Below are 21,840 nucleotides of genomic sequence, written 5' to 3' on the forward strand. Positions count from 1 at the left end.
CCAGAAGGCACAGAGTTCTACAGCTTATGACAGCACCCTAGAGACTGTTAAAGAGGGCTGCCGAATACAGATTTCATATGTTTTATTCAATTAATGTAAGGGGATCCCAGATTCATAAATGGCCAACCACAAGCTCCTCTATTATGCACACAAGCTGCCACCCATTTGTTTCTTGAATTAAAACTCTCTTTGCCTTGAGGCCTTTGAGAGCCTTAACTAAATAAACTAAATAGATCAAAATATACCAGTATACTTTATTTCTCCCTGTTCTCCTAAAGCAAGGTAATTAACAGACCAAAATAATTTTGAATTTCTTATTTTTTTGAAATTGACACTAGACCAATATAGCGGTTTTCTGTTTTTGTTTTCTGGGTTTTTTTTTTGTTGTTGTTGTTGTTATTTTGCCCTGTGCAGTAAGACTCAGCCTAAAAGGCAAACTATCTTCAAGACTGAAAGAGAAGGCTTAGGAAAACTGAACTGCTAAGATTTCCCTGATGTTTACCTGAACAAAGCACTATCACCGCTCCAACAGAGAAGCTCCTGAGACAGGGACGGGTGCTGCTAGGACCCGTACTACCTGTGTAACATTTGTTTTAAAACACGGTGTCTCTTCTCAGACAATAAATGTGATAAAAGGTAAGTAAAGCTCATTATTGTAGAACTGTGTGCACTTGAAAACTAAAACTTGTGATTTCTGCAAATCTGTATGATACTGAATCCTTGTGCTGCACTGTGTGGGAAGCGAAAGAATCCATCATTAATTGGCCATGGAAATGGGGCAATTATATTGCTAATCTAATCACTTGGACCATGCTCATGGTTAATCCTGGTTATCATTGCCAAACTGCTGAGTGGTGACTGAGCTGCATGATTAATTGGATGATGTGTCCTGAAATTAAACTGTAAGGCTCTCATGTGACACAAAGAACAAGCATATGTACTTGGAAAAAAGGATCTCATTTCTGAGCAACTCTGTTCTGTATTATAACTCATGATTCCCTGTTGTTAAATTCTTTAGTTGGTTTCTTCCAGGCCTCATCTTCTCCATCTATAAAATTGGTATCAAGGTATGAAAACTCACAGGATTTTCAATAAAATTCTTAATTGCAAGAAATTTCTGAAGGGTTAGTAGAGTTATAGGTAGTGGTACCAAGTAAAATACCAAATATCCAGTTAAATTTAACTTTTTAGATAAGTAATAACTGTTTTAGTATATCTTATACAATATTGGGCCCAGGCTTATATTTAAAAAATTATCCAGTTTTAAATTTAAATCCTGTATTTTCATTTGCTAAATCTGGAACCCTTAGGAATAGATGTTTTACTTTTGCCCTTATTTGTATTTTCTAGAGTTTCTGTTATATACGTAAGACATACAATAAAAAGGAACAGAAATTGGGATTGCATTTTTACACCTACTAAGGAGGGAAAGAGCTATGCCAGTGCTACCATGGTGTGCTTATGCTGACCGAATGCAAGTTGTGCTGACTGGAAGGATGGTCCCTGGGCCAGTGGAATCAGCCTCACTTAGGGGGACATCATAAATACAAAATGTGACCCCTTTGGACCCACTATACCTAAATAGTCACCTTAACAGGACTCCTAAGAGATTCCTATAAGATGGTCTGTGCCAGGGAAATCCTTTAAGCTAAGTATTCAAAACACTCGAATCATTAAAAAAATCATTAACATCGAATCCATCAGTGTGATTAGGATGACCAGAGACTGAGTGGACCAGTTTGCCCTGAGGCAAAAATATAAGGAGCTCTATATGAGACTGAGACGGGCCGTGCATCCTACCCACACTATTGGGTACAGCTACAGAGGCTGTCATTAAATGATCCCACACTCCAGGTGGGACTAGGACAGTGTTGTCCTTGGAGCTGGGCAACTGGAAGCCCCTGCCAGCTCCTCATGTAGACTACATCTCCCCACTCAGAATAGCTTAAAGAGGCCCAGAAAATAGCAGATACAGATTAATGACCGTGTAATGGATGCTTATTGATGCTGTTTTGGATGGCTTGGGTTTTATTAATTTGTAATTGGTTTCATTTTATGGGGGAGGGTTTGAGTCTGTCTGTCTTTCTTTGACTTGAATTTGTCTGTGCTGCAGAATACTCACTTAAAAGATCAAGTTTGGATGAAATGCTAAAATCATTCTCTGAGCTTCTCCTAAATGTTTTTTTATTAGTACACATATGCAGTACATAACGGTTACCTAAATGTTATATTTTATAAACATGCCCAGTTTTGATTGACTACTGAAAATGACACCAAATTATCTTTTATGATTAGTAAGAGACCCTCTTTTATATAAGTGATTCTAAATTTACTTTGGAAATAGAGACGCCACAGTGGGGTAAAGACATAGCAAAGCTCCGTCTTCTGAAACGCCAAAAATATAGGATGAATGTATGAAGATAGCTGGAGTCAACTCTCCAGATGGCTTCTTTTCTCTAGCTACCTCAGACCATCCCTCTTTCTCACCCCTACCTTGCCAAGTGTTTCACAGCACAGGCAACCACTCAAAACCAGTCCTTGGGATTTTTTTGTTTATGTCATTCATTCATTCATTTTTTTTTCAATCTGCTTCACTCACTAGACAAGAATTTCCATCCCATTCATTCACTAGTTCATTTCTGGTGCCTAGAAATGCCTGGCACTTGGGAGATTCTAATAAACATCCATGCAAGGAAAATATAAACACAGATCACGTCCAACAAGCAGCGTTCTCTTTGGCCAATGTTTGTTAATTGCATATTTTTCTGCCTTTCAACTGCAGGCTTGGATTTTAATTAAGTATCTTGAATTATTCCTTCATCTTATACTAGATGATTCCTGAGTTTGTCCTGTGATCAAAGTTAAAAAAAAAAAAACTTTATGGTATCTTCTGACACTGTGTCAGCCTCTTAGTAAATGGATTCTTCTTATAACACAATGGCTTCTCCCTTTCACTAGCTGCAGAAATATTCTAATTACTCTGTGCTGCACTCACCAAGAAAGGGAGAGAGTTCCAGGCAAGTTCTTCTCTTCTTTGGGGGGAAAAACCACTTTAGATCAAAGGTGCTATAAAATCTCAGTGGGATATGTACACATACACACACACACACACACACACACACACACACACACACACACACGCCTCCAACCTTTGTAATGTTCTATGGAGAGGTAATAGTACATCTGGGAAGCTGCGACAAAAAAGAGTCCCATGCAGTCTCACAGGACTGCCAGACCTGATTTCATAGACAACACATTCAGCAGAACCGAAAATGGAACAGATTGTGGGAAACAGCTTTCCAGAGATGCAGAATGAGTGACAGGAAATACATCAATCAACACACTTGGTACCTGTGTGAGGCTGGAAACAATTGGTAATCATGCTCAATTTCCCAAGGAATCTTGGGCAACTCAATTAACCTCTTCTGCCATACTCACATCACATGCAAATGGAGTACAGCAAGCTACCTAGTGGAGATTGCACAGGGATTTGCTAATAAATGTGAGTAGACAGCTGTATGTGTGATACCTAATAATATTATGTTAATGAGCGTAAAGTCATGGGACTACCAGGGACTCAAGAGGTCAATCCAGTCCTTTTATTTCTGACCACAATTAAGCCATTCCAGAGAGATTAGATTCTAATCCTTTTTAAAAGATGCTGCAAAAAGGAGTCCCTGAAACTTCCCCTGTGCTAAAGATGCTTCCCTGTATTTCAGAAGGCCTAAACATGCAGCAGGTATGTGCTCTGCTCCTCTTCTCCCAGTGTGGGGAAAAGGCTGGCAGCTGTGTTCCTGCTAATGGGAAGCTGTACCCTTCAGAGAGTGTCACGCAGTGGCCAACAGTCATCAGCACGGATACTAAGTCAGGCCAATTTAGGCCCCCGTCGGACTCTAGTCCATCACACTGACTATATGACTTTGAGCAAGTCACAGTCTTCATTTCTGCAAGCCTCAGTTGCTTTTATAAAATAGTTGTGCACTGACTCCACCAGGTTGGTATCAGAACTTAAACAATCAAAACAAGTCAATCAGTTCTCACAGTGCCTAGCTTAGGGTGACATCAAAAAATAATGACATTATTTTCTGAGCTGCACAACCCTGATCTCTAATTTTTATTTACTGGTAATTCTAATTTTAAACTGTTAATTATTTTTGATTTTCTCTTCTGAATTCATTCCAAGTTCCCCATTTTAAAATTTTTAACATAGTCAAAATTATAGGAACATGCTAGCTGTGAAGTAACTGGAGAAGATTCTCTCCCAGGTTTCTCTTGGGATTGTGGGGGCCAGAGTGAGGACTCTGGCTTCCCTGGATTCTCCAGTTTCACCCTGAGTGCCACGGAAGCCAAGCAAAGTCCATAACATTGCTCTGAGTTTGATATATATCTGTAGTTTCAAATCCCCACGGCACACAATGAAGGTGATGGAAAGCTGTGTAGACCAGGTTCACAGATTCCAACAAATAAAAAACCACTTCAGTAACTCTGTGTGCGTATGTGTGTCTGTGTGTGTGTGTGTGTGTGTTTGCATGTGTGCACGCATGCATATGCAGACAGCGAGAGAGAGAAGCTGGAAGAGAAGAGAAAGAATGAGAAAATGGAGGAGGAGCAAGCAAGAGAAAGAAAGAGAGGGAAGAAGAAGAGAGAATGAAGGGAGAGAGAAGGTGGAAGAAGAAAGCAACAGTACTATCAATGGCAGTAGTGGTTTGTCTTTTTTCTCCATATCAAGCAGGACTAGGCATTATAATTACTTTCCTTAGGGGATTTGAGGTTTGCAGACAGAAAGACGGCTACAGGAAGCTTGTCTGATAAACCCAAATCCACTGAAGGGATATGAGAAGCAAATAAGCAGAAAGAAGAGGTTGTTGCCCTCTTCCCTTTAGACCAGGGTTGGTGACACCTAAGGAAGGAGCTACAAGACCTTGCACTGTAGCACCTGGCAGTAGCCAAGAACAGAAGGATGTGGTGTCTGTGGACTGTCAGCGTCAATGGATGCCACAGCCCAAAACTAGTTATGGACTTGAGGCACAGAGATGATGGAAACAGAGTCTAGAGAAAGATATACATCCTGGGGGAAAGTGAGGCTGTCTGGAGCAAAGTGGCCCTCTGGGCACCCTGTAGACACCTGGGAGAAGGGGATATTCCTTAGTGCATGCACTGAGATTTAGACCTTCTGAGCATGGAGACATTTAATTTAGCAGGCACCTTTACACCGCTAACATGCTTCAGTCCTGGCAGAAGCCTGCATGATAGATAATCATATGCTCCACTGCTCTGATGGCAAAGCCTCAGAGAGGCTAAGTGTCCAGCCAGATCTCTGATCCCAAGTCTCAGGTTTCTTCCTAAACCACATTACTCCTAGTATCTTTAACCTAACTCCAAAATCCAGTATTTCCTGGTGAGACTCTATTCTAACGTGGAATAGAAGCCACTTTAGTAAATGGGCTTATAGGATATAAAATTGAATCTGCAGCATGCTTACAGTTATATTACAGAAATAACACTCAAAGCTGTGAACAGGAAAAAAAAAACCTCTGAAGATACAACAGAAAAGTGGTAAAGACATTTGGGTTTAAGGGGTTGGCAGATTATTTTTCTACTTTTCCATACATTCAAAATGCTCTTTAATGAATGTATCTTATACTTAAAATAAAAAATATAAGATTAATAAATTATTTATTAATAAATAAATTTTTTTCAGGTAGGATGAGGGTCAAACCACTCATACCTGAGCATGGAAGCCCCCATTACAGGACACTATTCCTCTCTGTCCATCCTGAACCATGCACAAGGAGCTGGCTTTTACTCAAATTATGCAGGCTGTCATCAATTCCCTGTGGATTTAGCCAAAGTAATGGCAGGAACAACTTTCACATTTTGGCATTAATCCCTATTTTGCCCTGAAGTGACCTATTTCAATGCAGAGTGGCAAATTAGATGTAAACAAGCTCTAAATCGTCCTTAGCCACCTTATACTGGTCACTGAAAGAACTTCTGCCTGCATTGTCTGAGAACATAATTTGGAGAACAAAAGCTCCTGAAGATCATCTGTCCTTCACAGAGGGTGGGGATAGCAAAGGTCCACTGTCCTGCATGTGCCTCTTCGGCTTTGTTCAGTCTTCCTGGTTTCAGTCCCACCTCACAGGATCTGTGGCGAGGACATCCAGCAGCCACTAGCATGTCCTCACTCCAAATGTACTCACCTTCACACAGCCCAGTGCTCTCCAGGTAAAACTGAGCTCTGCACCGGGGCAGACACTCGCCGGAGGGAACCGTGGCCAAGAGCTGTCCCACCTGCAGTCCCGCCTCAGGGTTCTTACACTCAGTGCAGTGAGAGGGCTCAGGACCCACACACGCCTGGCAGGTGGCATGGCAGGCTGCACAGGGAACAAAAGGCAGAAAACCCCAAAATCAAACATATGCTGCAACTGATGGGAGTCCCTCCTCAAGTCAATAGTGCTTCACAAAGTGCACTAGGCACATCCTCTCAGCTGTGGGCCTTCTGGTGCTGTCTGCAAAGTGTGGAGTTGGTGACAATGTGTGTGAGAGGGAAGAGAAGAATGACATAACCAGTCACAGCTCTCGGGTCCTGTAAGGGGTGACAGGCTGGATCACAAAAACTCAGCTAGCTGGAAAATACTGGATTGGCTCTCCACAGAAGCACATTCACCGAATACCGACTTAACACTATGTCCTAGGTTCTTATCAAAGATTTTAGGTGCATTCATGCAAAGGCCACTACTATATCTTTTGCAAAGGTGGTTGTTGTGTTACTGAATATTATGTCATCCATCACCATCTGCAGAGAAGTCCAGACAACAAATTCCTCTTAGAATTTATTGAGGGAAGGGCTGCCTTTGAGGACAGGAAGGAGTTTCCTTTGAGCAGCAATGAAAATTTCATAATCAATCACAGTATTTTGTTTTCCCTAGTGACTGGTAAAAGGAAGCAAAGCCACATACCATACTCAAACTATCTTACGCCCACATTTTGATACAATTGATTCTCCTGCTCTTTCAAGACTCTAAATTTTTGTTTTCAAGATACTTTGCAGCTTTTCTGTTCTAAATATATCTTTTGTGTAGCTAGTCTCGAACTCTTTCTAAGGTACTCTACATGCAAATAAATATTTCGCTTAATGAAAGTGCCCTTGATGGTCCAGTTTGAAAAGGCTTAAACGCTGTGCCCACCTATTGAGTCTTTTCTACAAACAGCAATTTAAGGTTTTCCATTTCACTCAGCCCAGAGGCATCATCAGTGACTCTTCAGTTTCTTCCCAGTATCATTAACAAAACAAAGTTTTTCAGGGAGAAGCAAATAAACAGTAGGAAAGCATTAGCAATGCTAGGAAAGCACAGCAAAGAGACAATCAGAGCTTTATTTTGCGGTAACGTATGGTAAAGGAAATAACATTCCACAAGATGTATAGAAAAATCAGCCACTTTTCAGTGGCATCACATGTTTCCTTATGATTTTGTCCCATGTTATTCCTTCACAAATGAAAAATGCATAAATGTATAGTTGTCTTTGGGATTCTGTGTCTCAGTTCCAGGACCCCTGTGGATAGACAATCAAGTCCCTCTTATGAAATGGTATAGTGTTTGCATATAACCTACATACACCCTCTACTTTGCTCTAAATCATCTCTAGATCAATCATAATAAACGCAATTCCCACATATCACTTCATTTGCATGACTCAGCCTAGTCCTCAGTATGTAGCAAGTTCAGCTTTTGCTTTTGGGAAATTTCTGAAAGTTTAAAAAATACTTTGGATTAGTAGTCGACTGAATTCATGTACATGGAACCTGCAGGGATAGATGCAGAGAGCTGGCTGCAGTATGTATATAGCTGTACACAACACGCTAGATGAAACACTGAGCTGGAAAGTAATATTATTGGAAAACAAATCAGTCTGTGTCTTTGTGACAGATACTCTCTCAAGAATGCTGATGACACCAACGCTACCTGTGCAGACTCCATGATCAGCATAGAAGCCCTCTCCACAGCTGGACAGACAGTAGCCTTGTTGTAGGACCTTGGGGTGGGCGCAGGCTGTACAGTGAGAGCTTGAGGGCCCAGTGCAGCTGGCACACGAATTGTGACAAACTGAAGGAAAGGAAAATGGAAACAACAGGGTGAGTGACGTCAGGATGCATGTCCTGTCTGGGCTTCCTATGTGCTGGGAAGCCCTCCCAGCACTTGCAGCCCCTATAGATATCACACAAGACCAAGGGAAGAGATGTGTTAGGAGGAGGTTAAACTAACAAAACACCCCACATTGCCCCTCACCCCCTTTCAGCATGCTCCACCTACTGCTTACCAGCGACTTGATTTAACACTTGCATTATGTACTTTGCACACACTGTAATTCTCAGTATTCATAGCATTATGAGATAGGCATTAACTACTTTTATAAATGGGGAAACTGAGGCCTCAGAAGTTTCAAAAGCAGATCTAAGATCATAGATTTCACTCATAACATGGCTAGGATTCAGACTGTTTGGATCTAAAGTCCATGACACCCAAAGGAGAAGCGTAGTGAGTCAGTGGACTTGCAAGTTGGGAGCACTGGGACTCTGACCCTGAGTCCATGAACACAAATCTCTTTCTCTCCAGGTCTACTTTCCTTGACACACACACAGTGAGAAGTGGTCTAAGTGATAGTTTAAGGTAGCTCTGGTTTTGACATTCTGGATTCTTTGGCCCTGGTGTTACAGTGGGTCATTTCCTCCTCCCACCTCGTTCTTTCTTTTTGAAAAAAGGTCTGGTTAAATTGCTCAGGCTGCATTAAAACTTGCAGTCTTGCTGCTTTGGTCTTGCAGGACACTGGGATTATAGCTGTGCACCATGGCACCTAGCTTAATAGTGGAACATTTCAGATTCCAAAAGACAGCTGGTGTGAGCATGCCTGGGCTGAGCCATTAGCAGGACTTGGGACAGGAATGAGGTCCGGATCTAGAGGCCAGTGTCAGGAGCTGGGCAGGGAGTGAGGAGGCAGAATGAAAGCTGTGGTGGCAGGACATCGATTGAAAGGGTTGAAATTGCTGTGCATAAAGGGGTAAAGCAGGATGGATAAGGAGAGGTGGGTGGACAGGCCCAAATACCCCACCCTGGCAGACATGAGGCAGAAGCGAAGATGCATGTGGATGTTCTAGAGAGAAGGGGCAAGCAAGGTGTCCCAGGCAGCAATATGTTTACAGATGCCAATAAAAAAAGACCTAAGTCAGGTCTGTATAAGTTGGAAATTTATAAACCCTCAAAGAGCAACATTTCATACTTTGAGTTGTATTAGTGCAAAAGGAACAATAGAGAAACATCACATACAGACAAGTTTTCATTGGATACAGACTTCAGCTTTGCAGGCTGTCAAACTTGGCTTTCTTATTTATCTTGATGTTGTAGTGTATTGTAGTTTACCAATATAAAATTTCCATGGAAAGAATGATTTTGCCCCACTAACATAAGCCAGTCATGCACATAGGTCTGTATCTTAAAGATGTTAATGACATTTCAAATGGACCAAATGATCCCTAGGCAATTGTCCACCCACAACTCCCACTCCCATACCAAACACAGGTTCTACAATGAAACAATCCTTTTGTGGGTAACATTTTCCCATCATATACACAAATTCCCTAATGAACAGCATATAGCAAAATGTATTAAATATTCTGTGCTGCTGTTGGCCCATTTCTTACCTTTGCATCTGGTGGTAGCATCAGCATAGTATCCACCAGGACACTCAGAAATGCATTGCCCATTGTGTAATACCATATTTTCAATGCAGGTAAGACATCTGGGACTATTGGGACCACAACTCTTACAGGACTGGTCACAAGCTAAAAAGAAGAAAAACCCATCAGAGAAGAGCAAGAGTGAGAAAAGAAGTTGTTAACTCCATTCTCAACAGTGCCCACCTCAGAACCTATCAATGAAGCAATCTAATGCTCTGGCTGCTCAGAGTTCTCTCAGCATACTGTTTTCGCAATTGAAGGAGAACTGAAGAATTATTCATTGAACTAACCATAACAAATACTCTGAGGCATACCCACCAGTGTGTGCAATTTAATAAGGCACTTACCAAAATGGTCGTGGAGGTAGGGCTGCCAGATTCAGCAAATAAAAATGTCAAGTGCCCAATTAAATCTGAATTTCAGATAAATAACAAATTTGCAGTGTATATCTATACCAAATATCATGTATTTTATCCTAAAGAGAAAATTCAGAATTCTACTAAGCAATATCACACTACTAAAATTATATTGAAATTGTTGAACTTCATGCAATCTTCCAGGATCTACATATACATTTACCCCTCAAAACATTTATTAAATTCTGTATCAGGTGTTGTGCTTGGTGGTAAAGACATAAAATCAAATCAACTTGGTCTCCAAGTTAATGATTTTGTTAGTCTAAAAGAGGGGAAGGAAATAGACAACATTACAAACATTAAATCATTCGAATTGACCTGTACAGATATAATAAGTGTGTGGAGCAGGAGTTAGGAAAAGGCAAGAAAGGATTCCGAGAAAAAGCAAACTGTGGGTACCATCATAAAAAGTGAGTCAACCCAGGTAAGGCTGATAGCAATGTCACCAAGCAGCAAAGTCAAAGGCAGAACTTGGGAAGAGACTGAACTGTCAAGGAAGACAGCAGTTCATTCAGCTAGCAGTGGGAAGGGTCAGGCTATGAAAACCAGTAGCCATGTCTAGGTTCACATTCATGGAAGGCACAGGAGCCTTGGCAGCTCTGACCACACTGAAACATGACCCAATTTGTAGTTAAGAGGGAGCACTGTAGTACCTGTACTTTGGAGAGCAGTTTGGAGAGGTGAGGAAGGAAAGGCGAGCCCAGATGGAAGGTCATGGCTAGGACCATGGAATGTGATCATTAGGAGTGAGATGAAGGAGGTGAAGGAGTGGAAGGCTTAAGAGCTCAGAAAGTGGCAGTGTTTTAGATGGTTTCCAGGAGCCAGCCTTGGGGAACAAAGGAGTTACTCACAGAATACGAGAGGCAGAGGGTTCAGGGGATCGGGATAAGCACAGTTGGGATGTGTACGGCCACGGAAGCAGTTGATTTACAGTTCTGGAGCTCAGGAGAGAGTGCTAAAGGTCATCACATACAAGTGGTTGATGAGACCATAAATTAGTCGATTAATTCACAAAAGGCATGCAGGATAAGACAGAAGTAGGCAACAATCTACAGAGCAAAACATCTTATGAAGAAGGTAAAAATTACCCAGCGTGACCAAGAACAAATCTTTCTATAGGAGACAGGTAAGGAGTGCAGCAGGAAGAAGTCTTAGAAGGCAAATCGCTTCGAAAAGATCTCTCTGTATTTAGAACCTGAACTCTGGGCAATCTGCATCACATATTTCAGGGGAGTCACTGACAGAAGAGAAGGGGAGGCTACGACTGTAAATTGTTCCACTAAAGGCCCTGGTGGTTAACAAAGGGAAAAGGGAGAAAAATAATTAGAAGAGTGAGGGTTGGGGCTGGGGATTTAGCTCAGCGGCATAAGCGCCTGCCTTGCAAGCAGGCAGTCGTGAGTTCGATCCCCAGTACAGATAAAAAGGAAAAAAAAAAAAAAAAAGAAGAGTGAGGGTTGCTTTGTCACTGTCACATTTAAAGTACTCAAGGTAAATGTGGATCCAGAGTTTTAAAAGAAAACTCTGACTAGTAAAAGTATAGCTAGATAACAATGAGATGTACATTCAAAAGTCCTGAGGGACGGAGTGGCCTTGAACAGAGCAGTGCAGGGCCTCTGCTGTGCAGGCACAAAGAGCACATTGGGTGGCAGGGTCTGGGTCTACTCTGCATGCACTGGCTGGTTTCTGCATGAGCGAACACAGAATCAATGTTTCAGCAGCACAGGAACTGCTGAGATTTGCTCTGTTTGCTCCCTTAGTTCACCTATCTCCTGTTAATCTTCTAAAAACTATTTTGAGAACTTGAGATAAAAGTTGCCAGGTGATGGAGGCTAATACTTCATTCTACATGTGGGAGAATTCAAGATTTTCCAGAAACAAAGCAGTAAGGCCAGACAATGTCAGTAAACAGACCAAGCCAATGGCCTTAATGTCAGACAAAAAGAAAGCCACTGCTTAACTCATGATTATAACAAGAAACAAAGCATTCTCAGAAAGCATTCTTCCCTTTCAGCCCTCATAAAAACTCCTGAAGTTTCTAATTCTAGAAGTCATGCTAGCTGAATGAATAATGAGTGAGCTAAATGGAATTTCCCAGAAATGAATTGCGGGAATTTTAAAAATGAAGACACTATATATTGAACATAACAAGACATACCTAAAAGAATATTTGGAGGATAATTTGTAAATTTATACCAAATAATTAGAAAGTTGTCTGTTGTCTTCACACTAATCTATAAATTCAATATAAAAATCCATAAAATTTCCTGCTGAATTTTCTTAGAAATTCAATACATGTACTTCAATAAACAGCTAAGTCAAATTTGAAGAGGAAAGCAAGGGAGAATTTTTCTGATGAGATGCTACAATGCTACAGAAATTAGTGAAAAAAAGAGTATAATAATAGTACAAGAATAAAAATTTAGATCATGGAACAGCTTTAAAAGGTCTATGTGCATATGGAAATTTAATATACAACAAAGACCTATAGAAACAATTATACTGAATTATAATTGTAATTGAATAAACAATTATATTCAATTACAATTCCATTATATTGAATTACTAAATAATGTTGGGAAAACTGAATAATAGAATGGAGAAAAATAAAACCAGATCCCTTTTGAAGCCCATGTACATAGAAGAACTCAGAAGGATTATTAACGTAAGTTCAAACAAAGCTACTGAATTATAGAAGGAAACACAGAGCAATTGATTTGTAAAATTTAGTCGTAGATCTTTGTAAAGACTCAAAAGTAAAACTTTAAAGCAAAAAATTATCAATTAAATTAAAGATTTAATTAAAGATTTCTGTTTAACAGTGTTCATTATATTCAAAGCTAAGAGACAAGATAAGAAATATTTGCATATATAAAACTGGCAAGAGTTAATATCTATAACAAGGCATTAAGGCCAATAGAACAATGGAAAAAGCAAATTAAAAAGGAGTTCACAGAAGAAAGTCAAAGTCCTCCAGATAGATACAGGCTCAAACATATGAATAATGAGAAGAAGCCAGTTAACAGAGAGGTCCCTTTATATCTACAGACCAGAAAATATCACATCAGTAATGTCAAACGGTAGCAAGGACATGGGGAGGAGAGGAACCTCATACTTGGCAGTGCAGATTGCACAGCTCTTCTGGGAAGTGATCTGTACTACGTCATCAAAGACAGAACATGCAGAACAAGAGACCCACAGTTCTGCAAGTTCTTAAGAGGACAAGATGCTCCCTGATGCTCAATGACATAGGGGTGAAACAAGGCAGGAGCCCATCTCTGGGACTTTGGCTGGGCAACTGAGAGAACTGAGCATCAGAAAACATAACAGGGGTGAATCTTAAAAACTACAGTGCCGACTGAACTCGCCAACCTCAGATCACTTAGGAAAAGTAAATATATATGCGCTCAAAACAAAATCTGAGCCCAGCCTGGGTAAGCTGGCAACTTAGTGAGATCCTGACCCAAAACAAAATAAATAAATAAACTTTAAAAAGGGGTGGGGTTGTAACCCAGTAAAAAAGGCCTTGGGTTTAATCCTTAGTAGGGCAAAATGTGTAGGTAAATAAAAATTCAAAAACAATGAAGGTGGTTGCTTCAGTGAGGGAGGGAAGGGAAAAAAAAAAGAAAAGAATGAGACAAAAGGGAGGGAGGAGGGAGAGGAAGAGAAAGAGCATAAAAACCTCAGAACTTGATTATGTTCGCTCAGGTCAGAAAAGCCCTTGTAACAGCATAAACATTGAGAGGAGGAAGCATTCCTTTGACGTGCCCCATCCTTCCAGCCCGTATTAGCAAAATCCAAGACACGCACCACAGGAGAGTAAGTTCCTTTAGATACACCACCACTTCTAACAGGCTGTGCTGGGTTTTTTCTCAGTACTTACTTTGATATTCCTACAGATATGGGCTGGTTGGTTATAAATTATTAAACCAACACCAGTCATTCTTTATCTTGAATAATCTGAACTGGAAATAAGCCGCCATTATCAGTATCCCAAGCTTTAATTAACATTTTGATATCGATCTGTGACTTGGTTCACTGATGTTTTAGAAAACATTCATGGGAACATTTCCTGAAGTCATGTGGTGTAAACTTTGAGAACTCTTTAAGATTTTACGGAAAGCCTAAACTCCAGGTCTCTTTATTGAGAAGGGCATGCTGGTCCATGGCATCGCAAACTCTTGCATGGTGCTGAGTATGTGATAAATTGGTGAGCTGGTTAATTAATGTCAGCAGTGGTCCATCCTCCTATCTGGAAGTTTTCTTTCTGACACTTTCCAAAATGTATATAGATAACATTTCAGATATTACGTTTTCTGTCTAAAACTCCTGTTCATTTTTACTTCCAGGCTGCAAAGAACTCTGGATTCCTCACTCAACCTTTGAGTGCTGGAAGATTCCTACCCTTACTGCCCAAGGCTCACTCACACCAGTTCTCCTTTAAACACCAGCAAAAGTTGCTTTGGGAGTCCAGAGATTAACAAGCAAGTCTCAGTAGGAGGTCAAGGTCACAGAGCTCCTTTCTCAGTGACAATAACCAGCCTCCTGGGGACTTAAAGGGTAAACACCTTTAGTCCTTTGGAATTAGTGCAAAATTGACATCTGTTGACCTTTAGAGGATACATATGGCTTAATTGAGCAGGAAAGTGGTGCTGGCAGGAAAGATTAACACGCTCAGACTACTGGCTCCTGGCCTTTCTTTCCTCTCCAGAATCCTTACAAAAGCCACCTGTAACTCATCTATATTAAGGGAGATTCTTCACACAAGCAAAGCTGATGGATCCCTGCACAGCTTTATGCCAAGCAGCTGCGCAGGGCTCTCTCTCTTCCCTAAGACAAGTGGATTTATCAAGTTCCAAAGAGCATCTCATTTGTGCTGTTGCCCCGCTCAGTGACCAAAAGAAGAACAATATCTCAAGAAAGTTTTATGGGCTGCACTTTGTTATTGATTTAGTGGACTTGGTTACAGAATAAAACAGTCACCATGGTATGACCACCACAGTAAACTGAATCCTAACCTGCATTTACTGCCAAGGTGCTAAATTGCACAAGTAGCAGTGCTCTTAGGAGTGGCCTGTTCACCTACTGGAGGAAGACAAGGCAAGAAGAAGGAGCCAAAAAGAAAGAAGGGGAACAGAAGAGGGAAAAATCAGGCAGAGGTGTGTGCACAATGCAAAATCACACTGTGGTGAGCAGCAGAGCAGCTCAGAGAACCAGCAGCAACCTTACGATCCGGAAATAGATCTAAGCTTGAATCCCACTCTGCCTCCTTTCAGCTGTGAGCTGAAGCAAGCTTCTTGTCCCTCCACTTCCTCCTTTGAAACATGGAAATGACAATGTTCATGTCACGAAGTATTTAAAGGACTAAACCCCAAACACCGGTACACTTATTCTGCACCTGGAAATGCTCTGAGTGCTTTGTGTATTTTAACTCAGTCATCTCACCAGTCTTCTGAGTTAGGTGTGCATGTTCATTTTCTCTGGCGCTGTAACAAATTACAGCAACTCTTTGGATTAAGACAAATGACTCAAATTTAGTATTTTATAGTTTGAGAAGCGGGGAGTCCTCAAATCGGCAGGGCCACAGCCCTCCCTGAAGCGCCAGAGGACAATCCTTCCACTTGCCTGTCCAGGGTCCAAGGGCAGTGACACTTCCATCACTCCAGCCTCTGGTCCCATCCCTGCAGCCTCACTCACATAAGAACCCTTGTGATTACACAAGACTCACCCCCATAATCCAACATAATCCCATCCCAGGATACTGAGTTTAGTCAGTCCTGCAAAGTCCTTTTTGCCAGTAACGTACTCAAAGATTCTGAGGATTAGAACAGGGACATTTTGGGAGTCATAATTTTGTCTACCACACAGTCACCATTAACTTCATTTTACACACTGGAAATGTCAGGCAGAGAAAGTAAGTAACTCACTCACAGCCACGCCTTTGCTCATCCTGTCCTGCCTGCCATGGCTCACTGTGCCTGGCTCAAGGATGCACTACACTGGGTTAGTTTGTGACTATTTAAGGTAGAACAGCAAAAGCTGTTTAAAGTTGGGGGTTTCCACACCATGACAGGTTTGCTCTTGGCTGCCCTGTTTCCATCCCAAACACTGTACATTCAGAAGACAGTCCGATTGAATGAAGTGAGCCAGAGAGGCAGCCCCATTGTCTTCCACAGAGCTGCTAGTCCCAGGCAGGAACCTCAGGCTTCACCATCACCTGTGTGAGGCTGAAATGGGGACCTGCCACCAACAGGCTGTCAGGGCAATGAAAGGGGATCCCACTGATGGAACATGTCCCCTAAGCTATGCAGGTGAAGTCCATGCCCACTATAGGAGAGAACCGTGCATTATCGGTGGTCTGACTCAGCTAAGAAAGCAACTGAGATATCCTGCCCAGCACTTACCCATGCAGGTGCCCTGCTTGTCATAGAAGCCGTCACCACAGCTGTTTTCGCAGCTTCCGTGTCTCAGCACTTTCAAGGGGTCTCTGCAGGCCCTGCAGTGCTTCTCAGTGGGGCCTGAGCAGCCTGCACAGGACACATGACATGCTGCAGGCAAACAGAAAGTCAGTGAGTGACCCACAGCAGGGCCGGCTGCTCCCTGCACTATCCCACAAGCTGAGGAATTCACAAGAAGGATGCTGGCTGGCTTCTTGGTTCTGTGCTGCTCTTAGCTTGTGCAGTCTCAGGAGAAAAGCACCCTTCCACGCCCTGGGAGAGGGCAAAAGTATATTGGGTTACCAGGAATACAACTTTAGCCAACTGTTGCCAAAAGACTTGGAGCAGAAATGTAGTGGCTTTTGAGGCATGGAAGTCACAGAAGGGAAAACTATAATTTTCTAGACAACAATGGATTCTCTAATGAAATTAGATGGCCCTCTATTCCTCAGTCTCTCCAGGCAACAAAGTGTGGAGAGTTCAACCACTTCCCACATCTACACCATGGGAACCAGCTAAGGAGAGACAACACTTAACTCACTCACAGTTAGACTTCAAGGACTCCTCCTCCTCTCTCTCTGTCTCTGTCTGTCTGCCTGTCTGTCTCTCTCTCTCTCTTTCTCTCCCTCTGTCGTCATTCCCTTTTTCTATCTTCATCAAGCCAACTTGTCTCCATCCCCTCTCCTGCCATGGCATGTGCGCTACATATCTATGTTGAGGGCTCAGAGCCTGGTTTGCTCTGTGGCTTTCTATTTCTAACTGTACACACCTTGCTTAAGATCAGAATGGTTTCCTTAGATTCTAAAATGTTCTTTCCTCCAGCATTTGATTTTTATTATTAGTCACACATGCTGTTCACCTTAACACTTCTGCAAAGAGAGTTCTATCATAAATAATGACAGCTTTGAATAACCAGCTTTATAACGAATGCCACTTATGTTTTCACTAATACAGCTTAATTTTAAAATATATGCTTTACAGTGGAGCACAACGTATTTTGCAGAGGCATTGATTCTGATCAAAACTGGCTGGGGAATGAAAGCTGTTTGCAAATGACTTGGTAATCATACCTTTGCAATTTCATCAGGTACCCCTTGGAGGCAGAAGGAAGTTTGCCTACCTTGCAAACCTCAAGATCCAATCCACTTCCCTAAGTTCCGAATTGCTGGAGAATGTTTCAATTTTAGATGTTTTTTCTCCCAAGCAAATTTAAAGATAATTACAAATTGTTTTAAGTTGCAGGACTATTCTGCGTTAACGAGTAACAGTGGTGGGGTTCTGAGACCCACCTTAGATACATCCAGAGGAAACTGGCCAGCCCTGGAGAGCACTGGCAGGGAGCACACCAATGTGTTGAGAAGGGAAAGACAGCAGGTGTGGGACTGCATGTCTGGAACCTCAGCTATTCAGGAGGCTGAGACAGGAGGATGGCAAGTTTGATGTCAGCCTGGGCTACTTAACAAGACCAGGCCTCAAAATAAAATTTTCAAAAATGGCCATGAATCTAGTTTCACATTAGAGTATTTGCCTAACGTGCCCAAGGCTCCAGGTTCAATGTCAAATATTGCAAAAGAAAGGGAAAGGAAGAAGGAGCAGGGAGAGAGGGAGCATGGCGTTGATGAAGCTGAAGGCCACTTGCAAGCTGGGATGCTGGGACAGGGGGCACGGTGGCAGAGGCCTGATCAAAACTGACTTTGAAGAACAAGGAAAGGAATGAGGGTGTCTATCATAATGGTTCAAGCACGATCCACACGAGCTCTGACTTGGACTTGCAAAGCTCTCTGGTAGCCACAGAGGGAGGGCGTAAGGTGCATGTGGAAGCAGGGACCAGCTCGGAGTCTACTGTGTGGTCCTGGTGAGTGATGATGAAGGCTCGGACTAGTAGGGGAGGAAGAGGAGGTGGAAGAAAGTTTCCATATTTATTAACTGGTTCCATCAAGGGACCATCAGCTTCCCGAGGACACAGCCCAGTTTCACTTCGTTATTCCTGCGCCCAGCACACTGCTTGGCGCTTTAGAAAGTTTCATACATGACTTCCTTTATATTTAATTCCTTATTCATATTTTATAAAGGTTACAGAGAATACTAGTCATGTTGAGCATAAGCCTCTGGCACTACATTTTAATGACACGGAAGCAAAGATCACAGCATCAAAGTCAACATGACACATACATGAAAATGTCACTTGTTTATTCACCTATTCTTCACTCCTGTAGTCATCCTCTTAAGTGTCAGTCACTGTTTATGCCTTTGGAGTGGATCTAAGCTGCTAACCAACAAAACTCAAAACCCAATCTCATACCTACAAAGGAACATAAGGCAGATCTACCAACCAGCAAGAGAAGCAGCTCCTACCTACCAGGAGCTAAGCTGGTTGAGGCCTTGCCACCTAGCCACAGGCTAGCCATTACTAGAGCCTGCTATGGGGAGCCTGGACACACTGTATCACCAGGTACCCTGGGGCCTGAGCAAACTGCACTAGGTAGCAAGTGTCCAGAAGTACAGTAAAGGACAGAGAGGCCAGAGGACAGCACAGGTCAGATGACCAAGGTCAAGTAAGAACTGTGGACCTTGGCTCATGGAAGTTTTCAAAGGGGTAGTGGAATAACCAGTTTTGCTCATTAGAAAGTTCATTCTGGCAACAGAGAAAGGAGAAGGCAATTAGCTCAAGACATCTTTAAGCAGAAAAAAGTCATCTTTGTCCAGGGGGTGCAGAGGAGATAAAAAATGAAAACCCAGCTCCCTGGTTCCCTTCAGCAGCTCCGTGATTGTGCAGACATTCAGCTGCACTGATCATTAAGAGGAAAATCCCTCCCTACAGGTCCGTCACCCCAGGTCCCTTATCTGATACTGTGACTACCTCCAGGGCAGTCATGCCATGCTCCAGCAAGTGACAGGTCTGGTTCAGGAGAGCATATGTCCTGCCCAACCTTGAATTCATTCTTGTGAAATATTTTTAATATCACCCTTGGTGTGGTGGATCAGGTCAGGCACTCCCAGGCCTCACTGGGAACTTCCTAGCCCCATTTTCTGCTCCTTCCCCCACACAAAGCAGGGTCCTCTAAGATGCCATGTGGTTGTTCTTAGGCCCCAGAGGTCCCATGAAAGATTCACCCAGCTGACATTACCCTCTGTTTCCTCCTGCAGCCTGTATAATCCTGCTAACACTTGCAAGGCCTTCTAAGTTGTCACCACCTCTGAGGAGCTTTGCTGAACCTACCTAACAAATTTCCCTCCTCCTTTCTCTGTGTTCCTGCAGTATGGTATTTATTCAGTTGCCCTGACTGTTCTAGTAGAAATCAATCTCCTTCAGCAGGAGGAAGTAACTTTCTAAATTGAGTGGGAGTGTGTCATCTTTAGTCATATGAAATCCTCATTGCCCAGCTCAATGAGTACTCACTAAATGTGTGCTAAATGAAGGTACTCATTGGTTATTAGAAATTTGTCCTGTCAGTTACCTTCTGCCTGGAAACTGTAAATTAGTATTATTGTCTTAATGTATGACAATCTAATATACATAAGCGAGGCTATAAAATGTGTTTTGAAAGGGCTGCTGTCCAGATGTGCCTCTGATGACAAAACTCACGTTGCACCACAGAGTGCCCCATGTGGTGCAGGTCCTGACTGGACCTTCTGTTTCTCCATGCTGGACAACAGACATGTTCTGTGGCAGGCACAGTGGCGTCAGAAATTCTGTCTTCATCACAGACTATGATTTGCTGTCATTTCTTAGGATGACACCACTCTGTTGTGTTTTGCAATTAATTTCTGACTGCTAAGATTGAACATAAGCTCTGCAGATTATCACTTCTTGAAGGTTTATGTTACGTGTGGCTTTTATTCCATTGGTTTTACTATGAAAAGTAAAAGGTCACTCTCTGACTTTTCTCCCTAATTTCTTTTAGTGATACATTTTAGATCACTCAGTGTTTGAACAGTAGAATGTGAAAACTGTGGCAATAAATTTTTAAAAGAGTGATTAAGGGAAAGCCATCTTCTTATCTTGCAGGCAGTAGATCATTTATTTGGTCAGGCCCCTGACTTTTCTAGAGCATCTCAAGACATGTGTTGACTTGTCAAGCAATTCATTTCAAAAATGAAAAGGAAGAGGTTGCTTCTCTTTTGTCAACTCTATATTAAAACCCTACTTTAAAAATCAGACACTTCTTTCACACTTAATAATATAGAAATAGATTGCTTTAAATTTTTTTTTTAAACCTGTGCTTCTCCGATAATAAAATTCACTCCTTTTCAGGGAAGCCTTGAAAGCCACTTCCTGCAGGTAACTTCTTATTTTGCAGGAATCCTTTCTGGGCACAGCAGACAATCAGAACCTCAAGGTAGCCCCGGAAGGAGAAAGGGCCTCTGAGAGAGGGGTGTAAGGACCTTAGCACACTCAACCTTTAAGTCTTCTTGGACTCTCAGTGAGCCTGTGGGTCCGATTTCCAAAATGCCAGACCTTGCAACCACACAGCTGCAGCCAGAACTTCTGGCATCAGCAGAGCCTCACACCCAAGCCAAACTTCTGCACTCTGGTTGCTACTCATCCTGTGGCAAATACACTGTCAAACTTATCTGACAAAAGACTACAGAAGGATCACCAAGGTTCACAAATTAGCATGTGACACGTTGTTTCAATACAAAGCTCTTGGTAGTTGAAGACTTTTTTCTATTTTAAACTTAACTCCTCTGCCGCATTTCAGCCTGCAGCCTGGGAATAATATTTATTTGTTGCACCTAATTTCTGAGGACAGGAGCTGACATATTTGAAGTGACAGAAAGAGTAGTATGATGGCTTCAGAAAGACCTGGCAAATCTTGTCTCGACGTGTCAAAAGCAAAGCAGTTTAGTGAAAAAAATTAAAGTACAACTTTAACAAAGACTTTGGGAAGCTAAGAAATGGAGGCCTCAAGGAATTTTCCAGTAGCTGTACAAAAGGGGACTGGGACTTCTGCAAAGCCTGATGAGTTCTTTTCTTTCAATCAAATAACAAAAGCCCTTTGGAAGGTAGCTGGCAGCTGAGTAAAATGGCCTGTAATTCCAGATATTTGGAAGGCTGAAGCAGGAGAATCTCAAGTTTGAGGCAAGACTGGACATCTTCGATAGACCCTGCCTCCCCCCCTCAGAGGCTAAAAAGAGGTCTGGGCACTGTAGCTCATTGGCAGTTCGCCTAGTATATGTAAGGTTACGGGTTCAGTTCTCAGCACTAAGAAAATGACTGAAAATAGCCTGGTGAAGCTAATATGCCTGAACA

At 42.1% G+C, this 21,840-nt stretch overlaps 1 protein-coding gene across 2 annotated transcripts in view; it reads right to left on the minus strand.

Annotated features, from left to right (window-relative positions):
* Fras1 (Fraser extracellular matrix complex subunit 1) overlaps positions 1-21,840 on the minus strand; it is a 404,303-nt gene that overhangs the window by 185,616 nt on the left and 196,847 nt on the right. For both annotated transcript variants that reach the window (XM_063247218.1, XM_063247217.1), the window contains 4 exons: positions 16,554-16,697; positions 9,701-9,841; positions 7,968-8,108; positions 6,204-6,377 (listed from right to left, as the gene is read on the minus strand). In XM_063247218.1, coding sequence (XP_063103288.1) covers positions 6,204-6,377; positions 7,968-8,108; positions 9,701-9,841; positions 16,554-16,697 — 600 coding nt within the window. The remainder of the gene's footprint in view (positions 1-6,203; positions 6,378-7,967; positions 8,109-9,700; positions 9,842-16,553; positions 16,698-21,840) is intronic.

This window comes from Cavia porcellus, unplaced genomic scaffold (genome assembly GCF_034190915.1).
Source record: "Cavia porcellus strain 051 isolate PalLab524CR breed Dunkin Hartley unplaced genomic scaffold, mCavPor4.1 scaffold_4, whole genome shotgun sequence".
In the NCBI taxonomy this organism is placed as follows: domain Eukaryota; kingdom Metazoa; phylum Chordata; class Mammalia; order Rodentia; family Caviidae; genus Cavia; species Cavia porcellus.